This window comes from Chiloscyllium punctatum, chromosome 2, assembly GCF_047496795.1.
Source record: "Chiloscyllium punctatum isolate Juve2018m chromosome 2, sChiPun1.3, whole genome shotgun sequence".
Lineage (NCBI taxonomy): Eukaryota > Metazoa > Chordata > Chondrichthyes > Orectolobiformes > Hemiscylliidae > Chiloscyllium > Chiloscyllium punctatum.
In genome coordinates this window covers 39,715,243-39,733,119 of record NC_092740.1, presented here as the reverse complement: position 1 = coordinate 39,733,119, position 17,877 = coordinate 39,715,243, and the positions used below count along the sequence as shown (strand labels likewise).

At 39.1% G+C, this 17,877-nt stretch overlaps 1 protein-coding gene across 1 annotated transcript in view; it reads right to left on the bottom strand.

Annotated features, from left to right (window-relative positions):
* ap3b1a (adaptor related protein complex 3 subunit beta 1a) overlaps positions 1 to 17,877 on the bottom strand; it is a 314,446-nt gene that overhangs the window by 35,954 nt on the left and 260,615 nt on the right. Inside the window, exon 25 of the mRNA XM_072547465.1 lies at positions 6,768 to 6,865. Coding sequence (XP_072403566.1) covers positions 6,768 to 6,865 — 98 coding nt within the window. The remainder of the gene's footprint in view (positions 1 to 6,767; positions 6,866 to 17,877) is intronic.

The window sequence follows — 17,877 nt, the reverse complement described above, 5'->3', positions numbered from 1 at the left end:
CTAATTCTACTGACTACACTTTTTTTTTAGAAAACTTGGACAAGCAGATACTCAGTACAAAAACTCAAAACATCAGAAAGTTTATATTTTAATCTCACATCAAAAATAAGATCATCAGGCTCATATCTTCTTGTTCCATCTCCTAGCTGCACTTGTCCATTATGCCTGAAAGTTCCCAGAAGCTCGAAATAACCCATACTGTTAGGCTTTATTGTGTGTATTTCTTACATCTCGCCATTTGGTTGATGGACTGATATATTTCAGCACCTGACTGCAGTGCAATTGTAAACACAGTAGCCTGGATGTACATCCACATGATAGCCAGTTCCCATCTATTTTTGAATAATATAACCATAAGTTCATCCTAACACCCTTCTTTACCCTGCCAAGTGCAAGTGACTAGGAAAAACAGTGTGCTCAGAAATGGAGTCAAAAAATTAGTCTTCAAAGCCTCACTAGCGATCTCAAATTCCAGAACACTTCAACCACAGGTAATTACTCAAAAGCCTAACTTCACTGGACCTAATCACATGCCTGATCCCTTCATAAATGTTAGTGTCCCATCCTTGTTCTGTTTTTTTCCCATGGGTTGATCACCCACCGAAAAGACAGACCTGCACATCCAGCCTCACATTCTAATTCCTCAATTAAATAGGTGCCCAAATTCATCACCTCAAACTCTCTTATTGGTCATCAACACCCCAAATAATTTTACATTTTGGATACGGGTTCCCTCTTCACTGAATTAAAGCTCCTAACATGTAAAATGTACCTCTATTGCTTATTTAAATTAGGCATAGTTTAGTTCTTGCGCTTCTCGGTATTTTCTTCAGAATTTAGAAAACAAAATCCTTTGAGTTGGGGAAACCAAAACGGGAATTTAATACCCGGATCAGCTGCCAAAACAGTGCTGAAATATTTAAAGCCTGGTGATCTGAGGAACATCTACCACCTTCGGGCTCTGACCGTTTGTTCCAGAAGCCATATATCCTGATCAATTAAAAAATACAAGTATAGAACTATACTCAATTAGTGAATATTCAATACTCCTATGTTATTACTGTTGTTTGCAAGTGTGGTTTCCAAAGTGAATAGTAGGATTAGTTTATTAAGTACTCAAAAGTATTGAGCTTCAAGTTCTGTTATGTGGTTAAAGAGAGAAGGATTTAGTCATATTTCTTTGTTCTGAAAGTGATATTCGTTTGCATGAGGCTTTTACACATGCCGTTGAGTGAATTGTTCAGTATTTTAGGTAGCAGAGTAGATAATTAAAAACTGTTAAAACTATTGCCCAGCAGCATACATACTATGGAACAGTGAGAGAATACAAAAAACCAGTCCTCTACTAAGGCAGGACAATTCAGAAGGTGTGCACGCATTCAGGTTTTTTCAGATAGAAAAAATTCATTCAGGGAGAAAATTAAAGAGCAGTTTAGTAGTGTCTAGTCAAGGCAAGAGAAAAGGAATTCTGGGTGTTTCAATGTTAGTCAGAAAGTTTGAAAAACACAAGGAATTGGGCAAGAAGTTGAAGGAAGAAATCTATGTTAAAAGAAACAAGTGAACTCCGTTAACAGTTTAAGGGTCTCAGGAAGTATGATTAATTAGCACTGAGTGAATGGAGAAGTTTGTTGGATGATGTTTGTACGATGTACATTAATGATATAAATGAAGGTATTAAAAGTAATATTAGCAAATTTGCTGATGACACAAAGCTGGGTGGCAGTGTGAAACGGGAGGAGGATGTTAGGAGAATACAGGGTGACCTGGACAGGCTAGGTGAGTGGAGGGATGCACGGCAGATGCAGTTTAATGTGGATAAATGTGTAGTTCTCCACTTTGGTGGCAAGAACAGGAAGGCAGATTACTACCTAAATGGAGTCAAGTTAGGTAATGGGGCAGTACAACGAGATCTAGGTGTTCTTGTACACCAGTCAATGAAAACAAGCATGCAGGTACAGCAGGCAGTGAAGAGAGCTAATAGCATGCTGGCCTTCATAACAAGAGGAATGAGTATAGAAGCAAAGAGGTTCTTCTGCAGCTGTACAGGGCCCTGGTGAGACCACACCTGGAGTATTGTGCGCAGTTCTGGTCTCCAAATTTGAGGAAAGACATTCTGGCTATTGAGGGAGTGCAGCGTAGATTGACGAGGTCAATTCCCAGAATGGCAGGACTATCTTACACTGAAAAACTGGAGCGACTGGGCTTGTATACCCTTGAGTTTAGAAGACAGAGGGGATCTAACTGAGATGTATAAGATTATTAAAGTATTGGACACTCTGGAGGCAGGAAGCATGATGGGTGAGTCCTGAACCAGAGGACACAGTTTAAAAATAAGGGGTAGGCTACTTTTCACAGAGTTGAGGAGAAACTTCTTCACCCAGAGAGTGGTAGGTGTATGGAATGCTCTGCCCCAGAAGGTGGTGGATGCCAAGTCTCTGGATATTTTCAAGAAAGAGTTGGATAGAACTCTTAAGGTTAGTGGAATCAATGGTTATAGGGTTAAGGCAGGACCAGGATACTGATGAGGATGATCAGCCATGATCATGATGAATGGTGCTGCTGGCTTGAAGGGCAGAATGGCCTACTCCTACACCTATTGTCTATTGAAACCAAATACAGCTATGCCATCTGAAAAGTATCTTTAAAGTGGAAGCAGGATGACCCTCACCGCAGTTTCAGCATTTGTACACTTACTGAGGGTAAAGGGGTTCAAACTTTTCATTATAATGAAACCATTTAAAGCCAGTCCTTACATGGTGTAAAATGGTTTGTGTGTCATAAACTTGAACATTATGTTTGAGGTACTTTGGAGCATCATGAATAGATTCAGTGACTGACACCACTGTACTTACAATTGCAAAAGTAAAAAGTGTGGTCCATCAAGCCAGGTTTCACTCTGAGATCTGACTTGCCCAACATTACCATGACATGGGATCATAATAATAGGTATCTTATTATGCTTAACTGCATCCTATGTTTGAAAATGACTGAAAAGATATGGGATATAGAATTTGTACTCTACTGCTATGCCTGTTGAGTATCCGAAAGAGTGATCTGATGCAGCCAGATGTGTGGGTAAAGACAGAACATGCTTACTGCCTTACATGATAGTTTGATTCTCATTTTCAACTTGCACTGCTGAGCATGATACAGCTAGTGAATTAATTCCACTTGATCACACACTGATCTGTAGCTCTGACTTTTTCTTGAAATATCACTATTGAGTCTGCTTCCATCACTTTTAAGCCAATGTACTCCAGATCACAACAACCTTTGTAAAATGTGCTTATATTGTTTCTGGTAAATCAGCTAATCATCTTAAATTTGAAGTCTTTGGTGATCTCTTCCTTCAGAAAGATCTCTCACTTTTGACTAATAAGATCCTGTTGTCATCCATTTGAAAAAAATCCCAATTTCACCACTTTAATGAAGCACCTCATCCCTGGCAGCATTCCTGTAACTTTTCCTCAATCTCCACCAAACCTTTGACATTCAAGTGTGATGCCAGAATTGAACGCAATACTCCAATGAAAGTTTCCTTGTGTTTGAACACTCCCTCTACGAAGCAAGCCAGCAACCTGTTACACTCAGTCAACAGCTTTCTCACCTGCTTACATTTTCCTGGTATCTTCTGCTAATTGCTGTTGGTGCAGCCCTTTTTAAGTTTATATTATTTAGTTCATATTGTTTTTCCTTATTTTCTTCTACTAAAATATATCACTTTGCACTTATCTTTATTAAATTAAATCTGCCATGAAAACACAATGCTGGAAATCACAGGAGGTCAGTCAGACAGTCATCTAGACTCAAAACGTTAGCTTGACCTGCTGTGATTTTCAGCATTTTTTGCTCTCATGGCAGATTCCAGCATCTCCAGTAATTTGCTCCTTAATCTACCACACATCTGCATATTTTACCAATCTGAACAAGTCTTCCTAAAGTCTGTTATTATGCTGTTCACAGTTACATTTCCAAGTTTTCTATAATATTCAAACTTTGAAATGTTGCCCTGTATATTCATTGAATCTTGATTAGATCAACACTTCAGAGTGGAGAGTGTGCATTTCTTGTTGCTATATAATGCAAAATAATTTAGAGGCATTGAAAATTGCAAGGATGACACCAGAAATGTGGGTATGTACATCATTGCCAGGGTGAATCTCTTCTCTCGAAAACAGATGGATTAAGGGTGGCCTATAGACATCTTCAAAAGTATTAAAGTGGACAGAAATAATCGTTTCTCTTGTGGATAAGAGAATAACGAGAAGTCATCAGTAGTTCTTTGAAGTTCTTTCATAGGACATGAGTGTCGCTAGCTAGGTTACATTTGTTACCCATCCCTCATCAATCAAAAAGATGGTGGTGAACTGCCTTCATGAACCCATGCAATGCAAGTACGTTCACAATGATATTAGGAAGGAGTTCTAGGATTTTGAGCCAGTTTCAGTAAAGGAATGGCGATACAGTTCTAATCTAGAAATGATTGCGGCTTGCAGTGGAACTTATAGGCTGAAGGGTTTTCTTGTATCTGCAGCTATTGTTCTTCGAGGTGGTAATGGTTGCTATTTGAAGGGTACAGTCCCAGGAGTTTTGGTGAGCTGCTGCAGTGCATCTTATAAATGGTACACATTGTCACTCTGTGCTGGTGAAGAAGGGAGTGAATATTTTTAGTGCTAGCCAAGAGGGCTTTATTGCCATGGATCGTGCTGAGCTCAAGTACTGTTGGATTTGCACTGATTTGAAGGTAGAAAATATTCCATCAGACATCTGACTCATTCCTTGTAAAGGGTAGATAAGCTATAAGTCAACCAACTACCCTCAGCAGAATTCCCAGTCTCTGATCAGGACTTGCAATTGCAGCATTTATTTGGATGATCCAGTTCAATTTCTGGTCAATGGTAATCCTCAGAATGTTGATAGTGGGGGATTGAGCAAATGTAATGCTATTAAATATCAAGGGGTGATGGTTAGATTGTGTCTTGTTGGAGATGCTCATTTACTGTCACTTGCAATGGCATGAATGTTACTTGCCACCCAACAGCCAAGGCCTGAATGTTTTTCCAGGCCTTGCCGTTCATGATAACAGACTACTTCTCTCTCTGGGGAGTCATGAATGATGTTGAAATTGTGTAATCATTCGCAAACATCCCCACTTCTGGCCTTATGAAGGAGGCAAGATCATTTATAAAGCAGCTGAAAGTCGTGGGGCAAAGGACACTACTTTGAAAAACTCCTGCAAAGATGTCCTAGATCTAAGATAACTGACCTCCAACAATCACAATCACCATTGTGCTCTGAATAACTCCAAACAATAGACAATATTGCCCCGATTCTCTTCTCGACTCTACAGTCTGAAATGTTGCCTTGATGCCACTTTGAACTGATCTCTGGAGTTGAGCTGTTTTGCCCATGTTTGGACCAGGACTTTAAAGAGATCTGGAGCTGAGTGGCCCTGGTAAAGATTCAAAAGAGTATAAATACTGAAATGGACAGTTATACCATATGGCCTGTTTCTGGGCGTTATAGATTGTATAAATCTAGGTCAATAATATTTATCAAAAACAGCAATGGGCCGAACAAAGTTCCCTGCAAGACACCACTGGACACTTGTCACTGGTGCAAAAAACAACTATTCATTACTGTTTGCTGCTTCTGTCCCAAAACTAATTTTGTAACCATGCTATTAGTGTTATTAATCCTTTAATTTTTGAAAAATCTATTGTCTCATACTTTGAATGACTTTTGAAAGCTCATGTATCACCATCCAAGTCCATCAACAAGTATTTGTTATTTCAAAGAACTGAGTATGGTAACTGAACACAATTTACCTTAAATAAATTCAGTCTGACTTTCAGTTATTAGCCCACAATATACTGAATAGTAATTTATTTTGTCCCCCGATTGCCTCTCACTATTCCCCTAACTGGTGATGTTAGGTTAGCAGGCTGTAGTTGCAAAGTTTATCCCTCCATCCTTCAAAAAAATAAGTATAATATTTGTCAGATCCTCTGGTACCACTCCTATATCCTGGTTGGGCTGAAAGATCCACACCATCCACAATTTATACTTTTACTTTGCTGAGCAATTTATCTCATTGGACCCAGTGAGTTCTCTCGTTGAAAGTCTGCCAACTATAAGAATATCCTCTTTATTTTTAACCTACTCAATATTGCTACCACCTTCTCTATTACTATTTTATTGGCAGCACCCTCTTCTCTAATGAAGACTGATGCAAAATGCCTTAGACAAGTTCTTTGCCTCCACAAGGTTAATGTCTTTGATACGAACCTGTCTTACCTCTCCTTCAACTATCCTTTTACCAAGTGCTTATGAAAAACTTTATGTTCTCTTATAGGTTAGTCATTAAACTATTTGCATATTCTATCATTTTTCTTTTGCTCAATTGAAATCTCTGCACTTTCTATATTTAGCCTTGCTGATGTTTCAGGCAGGACTCCTTTGCCAGAATCACGTCAAAAAGAACAATTCAACGGCTTTCTTCAGGGAGCGGCCTGACTTGCTCAAAGTTTCCACCAATGAACAACTTCAGACATTCCCTCCCACTTCGTGTATGTACACAAACACACACTTGTCAAAATATTTCAACTAGTTGGGGAGGTATGTCAAATTAATACTTAGATCTCCTGACCAAATTACAGAGCAGAAGAGTGTTTGGAAGTTTAATTTTATCATAGAACAGGATGCAAATTTTTAAAAAGTGAAACCTAGATTCAGCGAACATTATAAAATGAGAGCTCATTCCTCACCTTGTTCTTTCTTGAAATCCTTTTCAGATGTGGTGACTGGCAGAAGCAGCTCTCCCACTGGAGGTTGGACAGTGACACTGAATTGATCATTGCATGTGCTGCAAAACATTTACAAAATTGAAGACTTATGAATCAAAGTTAATGTGCGTAGTATGTGTTGATACCTCAAGTTGGAACTAGCTCAATTTTGTTATGATTTTTATATTGACTGGAAAAACAAGAGGCTGTGGATTTTTGACATTTACATTGAAATACCTAAAATTTTATATTAATCATACCTTCAATTTTTTTTTATTTACCTCTTGGCAGTTTTATGTTATATAAAGTAGGTTTAGTAGAGGAATATTACCATGGACAAGGGTCATTCTCAAACACCTTTCCCAAAAAACTACTGATCCTGTCTGATTCTATCATCCGGTGCCAGGAATTGGTGAATGGTGGTGGGGGGGTGAAAGAGAAGATGAAAAGGACAATTGGAACAAAATCTCATCTTCGATCAACACTTATAGTTAGGGTCAATATAAAGCAATTAGCATGTAGACTCTGGGCAGATTTTTCCTTCCCTAATCAACTGATTCAAGGTATACCAGGAATTGAAGCGGACATATTCCTTAGCTTTATGCATCAGTTACACATTGGATAAACTCAGTGATCCATTGGCAAGCCTCACCAATGTCAGACCTGTCAGTAATCTCCAACCACTGAATACGGACAGCTATTATAGATCAATGTTTCATGCGCAATTCGGATTGTAGTAAATAACAAATGGTTTCACATTCAGTTAACATTTTCATATCCGTAATATTCTGCAGCAACCATAAATTTTTTCCCATCTCTCACCTGTACCACAGAAAGCTGGAGATCCACTCAACTGCAGTCAGGCAAATTGATTGTCATGCAAAGCCACACACAATGATTGACACCTCAGGCCAATTGATCTCACTATAACCTCCATCTCCCCTGCCCCGCTAGTATTGCTCTAAAACCATTGATCGGAACACACAACCGATCAGTTTCCATTTTCTGATTTCTGGCAGGCCAATTAAGGTGGTGAGTAATTGTGATTACACTGCTAAAAGATCAATCGAATTTGCTGAAAGATTCAATACTTCTTTGGAGGGACCAGAAGGCAAACATGATGAGCAGCGGTATTCTGAGATGAGCAACTACTTTAAAATAAAATTAACGTTTATTTCAGCAGTCCTACCCATATAAGTGCTCTCTGAGGTGTGAATCAATATAAAAACAAAAAAACTGTTCAGATAGCTCAGTTTTTAAAAAAAATAAAAGCCGTTATGTTTTACACATTTATCTAAGGAATAGAATTCAGCACAGAATGCATTATATGGAATAGAATTCAGCACAGAATGCATTACAACACTTAGTCAAAAATATTTTTTAAAATTCACATGTCGACATTTTTAACAACTTATTTTTTCTTTTGAAATGGCAGCCTTCTCACATTGCAAACTAAACCACATTTCAGCCATCGCTTTGTTTGATCATTCAGCTCACAGTTTAAACCATTATAATAAAGACCTCTTTTTGATGTCTGTGGCAAAGCCATTTATGAGCATCTTAATCATAGACCAGAATTCTCTATCATTGATCTGGATTTTATCTTACAGAAAAGTAATAAACAATTACTGGGCAACACTTCAGAAACTCAAATTTTTATTCATTCTAAATACCATAGACCACACTTGTCATAAGACATTGATTTGCATGAAACTCACAGGTGATGCCAGTTGACCACATCAAAGTCACAACAAGCCTCAATTCCCCATCCATAGCCACCAGCCAGAAAAAACAAAGACAGCACTGTAATATCTAGCAACACTTTTGGTTATCCTATCCTAGACATTGCTAGTGAAACAACTCCAGTATGAATTTGAATACAAATGATTCAATGAAATCACTAAATGTAAAAATCTGTCTCATATGCAGATACACTGGAATGCAGAGACATTCTTCTGAAAGGTTATCAATTACAACTTTATTTTTCAAATGATGATAATTTCAGGATTAGAGTCTCAATGACTGGAGTTGCACAAATGACAAATTAACGTTCCCAATATGGAAGAACTGAAATACAATATTGCATCATATTGTGTACATGTAAATTTAGAGTTCAGGCTGTTAACACAACTCATCCAAACAGGGTCACTACAGCAATTGAAAAATGTATGCATGCCTCATAATGCAGAGTAAATTTACTGCTTCATGGGTTAGTGTATATATACACACGACAAAATATTTGTTCTAATTAGTTCTCTGAAGCATGCTCCAGTGTTATTGCACTCCCACTAGATGAGGAGATGAGCACTCGATTTTATGCGATAGCCATAATTTTGAAAGTGCAGTGCAATAATTTTTATTACTGCACCAGAGGCACAATGAATTTCTTTCTTGCTCATGTACAATCTCTCTCACATCATCAAAAGCGTACACTTTAAAAGGAGGAAAATCTTAATTTGAATTATTTTCATACACAACTATTTCATCTGATGACGGATCTTTGGACGATTGCCAGCTTTGAGAAGATTTTGGTCAAGCAACAACTTAATTTTGAAGTTCTCATATTCATTGAATTTGTCCTTGGTCTCAGCCCTCCCTACCTATGTTCTCCGATCCCACGAACTTCCAAAACATCTGTGCTCATCTAATTCTGATTTCTTGTGCAATCTCAAATTTTAATAAACTAACACTGATGGCTATTGTTATGACCAGGTAAGGAGGGCTCAAGCGCTAGTCAGCTCCTCGCTTTTTATTCCCCCTGAGCTAGCCACAAATATTTTTACTTTCGTTTTAGCACGCATTTATCTTACACTTCAATTAAAATTTAGCAATCAGATTAGAATTGAAGGGGCCAGTTACAAGATTTCCTTGAGTGAAAGAAAGAGGAATATTAATTCCCAAAATACAGAGAATGATATAAAACACACCAAGCTCACACACAAACACAGGTATAAAGCTCAAGGGGAAAGTGGCAAGGATAAGGAGGAAGATCACAAAATGGCAGCTAAAACAGTATTCTTAGAATCCTAGACTTGTTACAGCTGAACCTGAGGTTGCTTGGTTGATGTAGAATCTGCACAATCCTTGGGCTCTCGATTAATACATTTTTCTTCAATTTCTTCATCACAGGTGCTGGCTTCTGAGATGTTAAGAATATAGGGGGAAGGAAAGACAAAGCCTTCCAGTCCTTGCAAATATCAATCATTTCCTTTCTTTCTTGCTCTGAGGTAGTTACTGAAATATAGCTCATTTATATGTTCCCAAGTTTGCTCCACTGACTTTCCAAGCTGGAGAGTTGCAAGCAAATCTTTTATGAACAGTGCAGAGTGTTCTCTCAAAATTGAGGTTGTGCTCCTCAAAATCACAACTTCAAGTAAAAAGACCTTACTGTCTTCCTTATCAGAGAAAAGGATGTACACATACCCTCCAAGCTGAAATTAGTATTACCTGTAATGTAAATAACGGAAATTCTATATTGGTAGCTGCCATAGTGTTAAAAATGTAACAGTAATATTTCATTTTCTACTTATAGCATGCCAGACTGGAACAGGGGGTTGGGGACCTTTGCTTAGTGGGCTCCTAGCCATATCCTCACTTGTTGCCAGCTGCATCACGGCCAGCTCCTGTTGTCTTTTTTGATGGCCCTGCCACCAATGAGGACTGCTCAGGATATGACTCAGTGGGGCTGCTCCTCTTGGCTAGCTGCTGGGCCTTAGCTTGCCTTTCCTTCTGCCCTCCTTTTCATGACAGCAAGGTTTCAGTTGCGGCTGAGCTCACTGGAATTTCCTCCCCTCTCTATGCGAGGATAGCCAGTACTCCTGGATAACTGTGGCAAAGTGCAGGGGAGCAGCTAGATTTTGCCCGAGATGGCCACTCTAGTCTGGATGAAGTTCAGTGGGTCCCCTGTACATTTCCATTGGCTGCAGCAGCCCTGCTCTTCCAGCTCACCTTGAGAGAGAGAAGGGCCTGCTACAGTCAGACGTCAAACATCACATTAGTCTTAATGAGTGGCAACTGCTGAGCTGGATTACGGTGGCATCCCACAGGGGAGGTTGTAGGGAGTGGGGTGGACAGTGTCCTGGGGAAACTTCAAGCCTCTTGTCGTCCCAAGGAGTGTGGTGGCGATCAGTGTATTTGCTCATTGTTAGATCGAGGGTGAGTGGTGGCAGTGTTGGGGCTGGTAGGTGGGGTCTTCCATGTCAAGGTCTTGGGCAGTGGTTTTGCACAGGAATAATCCACAAGTGGGAAGCCTGGGAGTGACCCAAAATGTAAGAAAGGGAAAAGTCATGCCAACGTACACAGACAATGGTGGAGAAACTCAGGTTTGGCAGCAACTGTAGAGACCGAAACAGAGTTAATGTGTCAGTTTGATATGTCTCTACTTCAGAACCATTAACTCTTTCTCTCCACACAATACTGCCAGAGTTGTTGAGTTTCTCCTCCACTTTCAGTGTGCGCTTTAGATTTCCAGCATCCACAGTATTTTGCTTTTATTAGAGATCGCATCAAAATGGCGTCAAATCGGATTAGGTAACATACTGCAATCAATTTGAATTTTGCAACATACAATGAGATTTGTCCTCATAACTCAATGAAGTAAAGCAAAATAATGCTAAAAGGGGAAATGCTAAACGTGACTCCCTATTTGTACAACTCCTCAGCCAAGGCAAAATTAAAACAGAAAATAAAAAGCCTCTTGATGCCCAATCAGTTGATTGGGTTCAATTTGCAATGAAACGGTAATTTCAGTGAAGACAATTTTGTTTATATTTCACATTGGTTCCCAAATTTGCCTCAACCTTTGGTCAGGTGATCACATTGCCATTTTAGGCCCATGTTGATTCCTTTTTAAAAATCATTTTAGTCAATGAAGCTCTCTGGCATTAAAATTAGAAGATGGAAATTGAAAACTAATAGTCCATATTCCAACACTATTGTGATATCAGGTCTTCAGCTGTCGAGGATGAGAGATTTGGAAGTTTCTTCCTATTCACATCACTACCTCTTTCATCCTTTAAAGAGGCCTTAAAACACAGCTCCTCCTTATCTAACACAATATTTTGTGTGGCACTGCATCACACTTTTTTAATGCTTCATAATGCTAAAAGTGTTGCACAAATACACAAGTAATTGTTGTTGCTGCAAACTATTTACACAACATGCTGATGAAAACTACAAAAACAACATTGCAATTACCTTGTACAGATATACTGTGATAACAGCTGCAGTTAATTTTAGCAACATTGAAAGTGTTTGAAGTAATCTGAACTTCTGAGAATTGTTTCCAAACAATTTATACTTTAGCTTCCATTGCAGCACCATCACAATCAACGCCCAGAACCCCTAGACCTTTAAGCCCCCTCAACACTTGTAACAAATCTGCAAGTTGGAAAGTTTCCTTTACACAAGATTCTATATGAGCTGGCTCATTAAAGCTAAGAACCAGTGCATTGAGAATTAGTTCTTCTGTGGTTAATAAGAATGAGTAATTGTTAATGATTCTTTTCAACATCTTTAAAATCATTGTGGTTATGAAGAAGTGATTTTCTCTACACCTTCTCTGTAGCTGTAACTCTATTATGAATTCTGTTCTATTACCCTGATGTACGTACTTATGGTATGACTTGCCAGGTTAGCACACAAAACAATAGTTTTCATGGAATCTTGGTAATGTGACAATAATAAATCAAATCAAAAAACGAGGGACTAGAAATCCACAAGATAGCCCCACCTGATTAATATTTGGAGCAAATTCCACAATCTTCTTTGCCTAAAATAAAGTTCTGGAGTTTTAACTACGCTAAACCTGCATTTTCAAAATGGAACCCACCACCTTCGAGTGGATAGCCTATTCAGATCACTAAACACTTAATTTTACTCACTACTTGATTCTAGAGATCTATGAGCTTATTCAGCAACACTGAAATAGAGGGCCAGTAATTACATGCTGTCCAATAAGAAAGATGGTGGCCTACACTTTTCTACATACTCAGTCATGAAAACATTTCAGTACCAACACCTCTAAGTATTTCAAGCTGGAGTCTATTGTGTGCACGGTCAAGTTCTTTGTAACTGAGCTCCTTGACGTGGGAGAAGCACTGTCCACAAATCTGAGCAACGGTGGTGAAACGCAATCTAAGATCAGCACCGGACAATTACTTGCAATGATTTATTAACACGGCAGAGATTAAGTTAAGAAGTCAATGTACTAAAAGGTTTATCTTTATATGTGGCAAGAGTGACTGCCCTTAACATCAAAGGTGTAATCGATCAAGTGTGGCATCAAAGAGTTCAAGCAAAACTGGAGTCAATAGGAATCAAGAGAAAATGTTGCCGCTGGTTGGTGTCATATCTAGCATAAAGAAAGATAGTTATGGCTGTTGGAGATCGCTAGTCTTAGCTCTGGGACATGTTTGCAGTTCCTCAGGGTAGTGTCCTAGGGCTGACCACCTTCAGCTGCTTCATAATGATCTTCCCTCCACCATAAAGTCAGAAGTGGATGTTCATTGATGACTGCACAATGTTCAGAAACACTTATGACTCCCCAGATACTAAAGCAGTCCACATCCAAATATAGTGGACTTGGATAATACTTGGGCTGGAAAGTAGCAAGTACATTTGTGCCACACAAATACCAAGCAATAACCATCTCCAATGAAAGAATCTAACTATCATCCTTTAACATTCAATGGTGCTACCATCACCAAATGCCCCACTATCAACATCCTGAAGAAATCAGTGACCAGAAACTGAACTAGATGAGGAATTCTGCATGAGCAAACTCACTTCTCAATATCCCAAAGCCTGTCCACCACCTACAAGGCACAAGTCAGGAGTGGGATGAAAACACCCCACTTGCCTACATACAGTTCTAACATTTAATCATCAAAATCACATCCACAAATATCTATTAGGCTGCATGTTGTCTTAACGGTTGACATGGACACGATAGGTTGAATTGCTTCCCCAAACCTCAAAAATGTAAAATAGAAGGTACGTTTCATACTTCAAACAGTTATGGAACAATGAAAGATGACATAAAAAGACCACAAGAATCAGACACTAACAAAGATCACTTGAAGGGGATTTAAAAATTGCGACCTGGCACTGGCTGGCAGCAGAGGGTGGATCAATTAAGCACAGACTAACCAGAGATCAGTCTCCAAAGTGACCTTAAGTGAGAAGCTTTATCATTGTGAGAAAGGAGTAAAGAAAAAGTCAAGACATTTAAAAACAAACAAAGAAAACCTGTTGTACACACTAAAGACAGGGATTGACTTGAAACATGTGGCTGCAACTAAATGGCAGCGTTTTTATCCTGGGGTGAAAGGTTGATTGCTGGTGGGAGAAATAGAATAAAGGGAATGAACCAGAGAATTCAAAAGGAGTTGAGTCGCCAATTGATACTCAAAACAAATTATTTGAAGAAAACAATGGACTTCAAAGTATATCCCTCTTACAGGATGCAGGCAAATTCTTTTCTCACACACCTTCACACATACTTTCTTTACTCCAAAATAAAAGAAAGGCAATGGCTTCATAAGAATTACAGTAAAAAAATTCCAAATCTGGATGAATCGCATGTATCCTATGAAGTAGAAATAGGAAGAGTTGTCTATCGTGACTGTGAACAAGGAGCAGTAACATAAGATTAATCTAAGCTTGCTATAAAAAGCATAAAGTCAAGCTATCTCATGCTGTTCACTGGCTCAATTTGGATAACGTTTCTTTACTCTTTACCAATGTTGTCAGAAATGCTGCTATAGAACCCGATAACCGAAGTACAGCATGAAAATTCGAACAGGTTCTCACATACAGCATGATAATCTCCACAAGTTCCATTACAATTTATATGGCTTTATCTCAATAGACAAGTCAATGGAAAAAACAATATTAATATATTTTCACAAGAAACTACATGCAAGTTTGAATATTAACCAATATTAGGTTGTTTGTTCCCAAATATTTTTGTGAACAGTTGATTTAAAAAAATAGTGGTTATAAACAAATAAAAACGCTGAAACCATTAAAACTACCTTAAAAACTGCATGACAGTCTGACAACCCATTTTGCTCTAAGGCTCTTTGGTAAATAATGCAAATGTTTTACCCAGAGTATATTATTTTATGATGGAGTAACACATGAAAATCACTGACAGGTACAGATTAGCTTATCAATCAAACTTGCCCCATAATCTCAATGTCCAGAGAATCTTGACAATACACTTCCTATGCCCCAAGTATATAACACAGAGACATGTTGAAGGTGACTTGATAGGTATCAGAGAAAGAGGTAATTTATAACAAGAATCTGGATTCCAAAGGGCTTGATTAACTGAATATGATTTGAGTTAAAATTTCCAAGTTGTCATCAGTACTGGTTATAGGCAGGTTTTTTCTTTGAAAAAAGAATGTACACTCAAGTATATAATTGCAAACTTTAAGTGAGTGGCATTTGGGGCAAATCTCTTACTGGTTGGAGTCATACCGAGCAAAAAGAAAATTAGGTGGGTTATTAGAAGCCAATCATCTTAGACTTTGGCATGACTGTAAGAACTCTTCATAGAACATAGAATAATACAGCCCCAAAAGGGCAGTTTGGCCCTTGATGTTGCACCAACCTGTGAACTAATCAAACCCATCTCGCTACACCACCCCATCATCATCCATGTGCTTATCCAAGCCCCTAATGTGGCTGAGTTAATTATATTGGCTGGCAGGACATTCCACACCCTTACCACTCTCTGCGTAAAGAGCCTACCTCTGACATCTGACTTAAATCTATCTCCCCTCAATTAGTTATGCCCCCTCATACAAGCAGACATCATCACCCTAGGAAAAAAGACTCTCACTGTCCACTATATAATCCTCTGACCATCTTGTCTGTCTCTATTAAATCCCCTCTTAGCCTTCTTCTCTCCAGTGAGAACAGACCCATCCCTCAGCCTTTCGTCAGAAACTCCAGACCAGACAACATCCTGGTAAATCTCCTCTGCACCTTTTCCAATGCTTCCACATCCTTCCTGTAATGGGGCAACCAGAACTGTACACAATACTCCAAGTGAGGCCACACTAGCATTTTGTACAGTTGCAGCATGACAATCTCTATACCAATAAAACCTAACACACCATATGCCTTCTTAACAGCACTATCAACCTGGGTGGCAACTTTCAGGGATGTACATGGACACCAAGATCACTCTGCACATCCACACTACCAAGAAACTTTCCACTGATTCAGTACTCTGCCTCCCTGGTATTCTTCCCAAAGTGCATCACCTCACATTTAGCTGCATTGAACTCCATTTGCCACCTTGCAGTCCAATTTTGTAGTTTAGCCAAGTCCCCCTGCAATATTCTTCTCCATTGTCCACCACCTCTCCAACTTTAGCGTCATCTGTAAACTTACTAACCCATCCACCTACGCCTGCGTCCAAGTAGTTTATAAAAATGACCAACAGCAGTATTCCCAAAACAGATCCTTGTGGCACACCACTCATAACCGGACTCCAGGATGAATATTTTCTATCAACCACTACTTGTTGCCTTCTTACACAAAGCCAGTTTCTAATCTAAACTGCTAAATCACCCTCAATCCCATACCTCCGCATTTTCTCCAACAGCCTACCATGTAGAACCTTATCAAAGGCTTTACTGAAGTCCATGTACACCACGTCAACTGCCCTACCCTCCTCCACATGCATGGTCACCTTCTCAAAAAACTCAATGAAGTTTGAGAGACACAACCTGCCCTTGACAAAACAATGTTGACTATCTCCAATCAAATTTTTGCTTGCTAGATGAATATAAATCCCATCTCTTATAATCCTTTCCAAACCTTTTCCTACAACAAACGCAAGGCTCACTGATCTATAATTATCTGGGTCATTTCTGCTGCCCTTCTTGAATAAGTTTGCAATCCGCCAGTCCTTTGGTACTAAACCTGTAGACAATGACACTCAAAGATCAAGGCCGAAGGCACCTCCATCTCCTCCCTAGCTCCCCAGAGAATCCTTGCATAAATCCCATCTGGCCCAGGGAGACTTATCAATTCTAAAATTTGTGAAGTAGATAATACGCCCTCCTTACTAACCTCAATCCTTTCTAGTCTAATAGCCCATGTCTCAGTCTTCACCTCTACAATATTCTCCTTTTCATGAGTGAAAACAGATGAGAAATATCAGTTTAGCACCTCTCTGATCTCCACAGGGTCCACACACAATTTCCCACTTCTGTATTTGACTGGCCCTAGTCATCCTTTTATTCCTCAGGGTCATATATCCTGCTATCTTCAGCTACTTTCTCAAAGATGTTGCATCACAATGTTCAGCACCACTTGCAGCAGAACCTGGTCAACATTCAGGCTTGATCTTATCACTAAGTGACAAGCATTGTTCATGTCACACAAGTGTGAGGGAATGGCCATTTCTGACAGGAGGCAAACTATCTCCACTGATGCTTTGGTTAGTTGGGTAGCTAGTATGGTCAATAAACATCACTGAATTATAGAATTCTATGACATAATGTTTAATGGCAGTACTAACCATCAACACCACCATACCTTTTGCAGGTAGTAGCACCCTTTACCAGAAAGGGAAGTGTAACAGCCATATGAATACAGTGCCTATAAAACAAGTTAGATTGGGACGATTAAAAAAACTCAGGAGATTTGGACATCACCCATCCAAAATTGCCCGAGAGAGGGTGGTGACCATTTGCCTTCTTGAACCACTACATGTAGGTCAGACCAGGTAAGAACAGAAGATCAGAAGATTTCCTTCCCACATTGGGGAACAGACAGGTCACCATTAGGCCAACTTTGAATTCCAGAAATTTTCTGTTATAAATTCAAATTTCACCAACCACTATAGATGAATTTGAACTTGCATCCCTAGAACATATTAGGGATGAGAAATTCTGGATTACAAGTCTGGTGACATTAACACTACACTATAATTTGCACTTTTTCTGATGAAGAATTCACATCCCATCTCCATAAAGTTTTGTCTTGGAGATAGGGAAAAAAAAACATTTTGTTCACTTTCATGAGATGGCTGTGCTACTGGCTAAACCAGCACATTGTGAAACTTGAA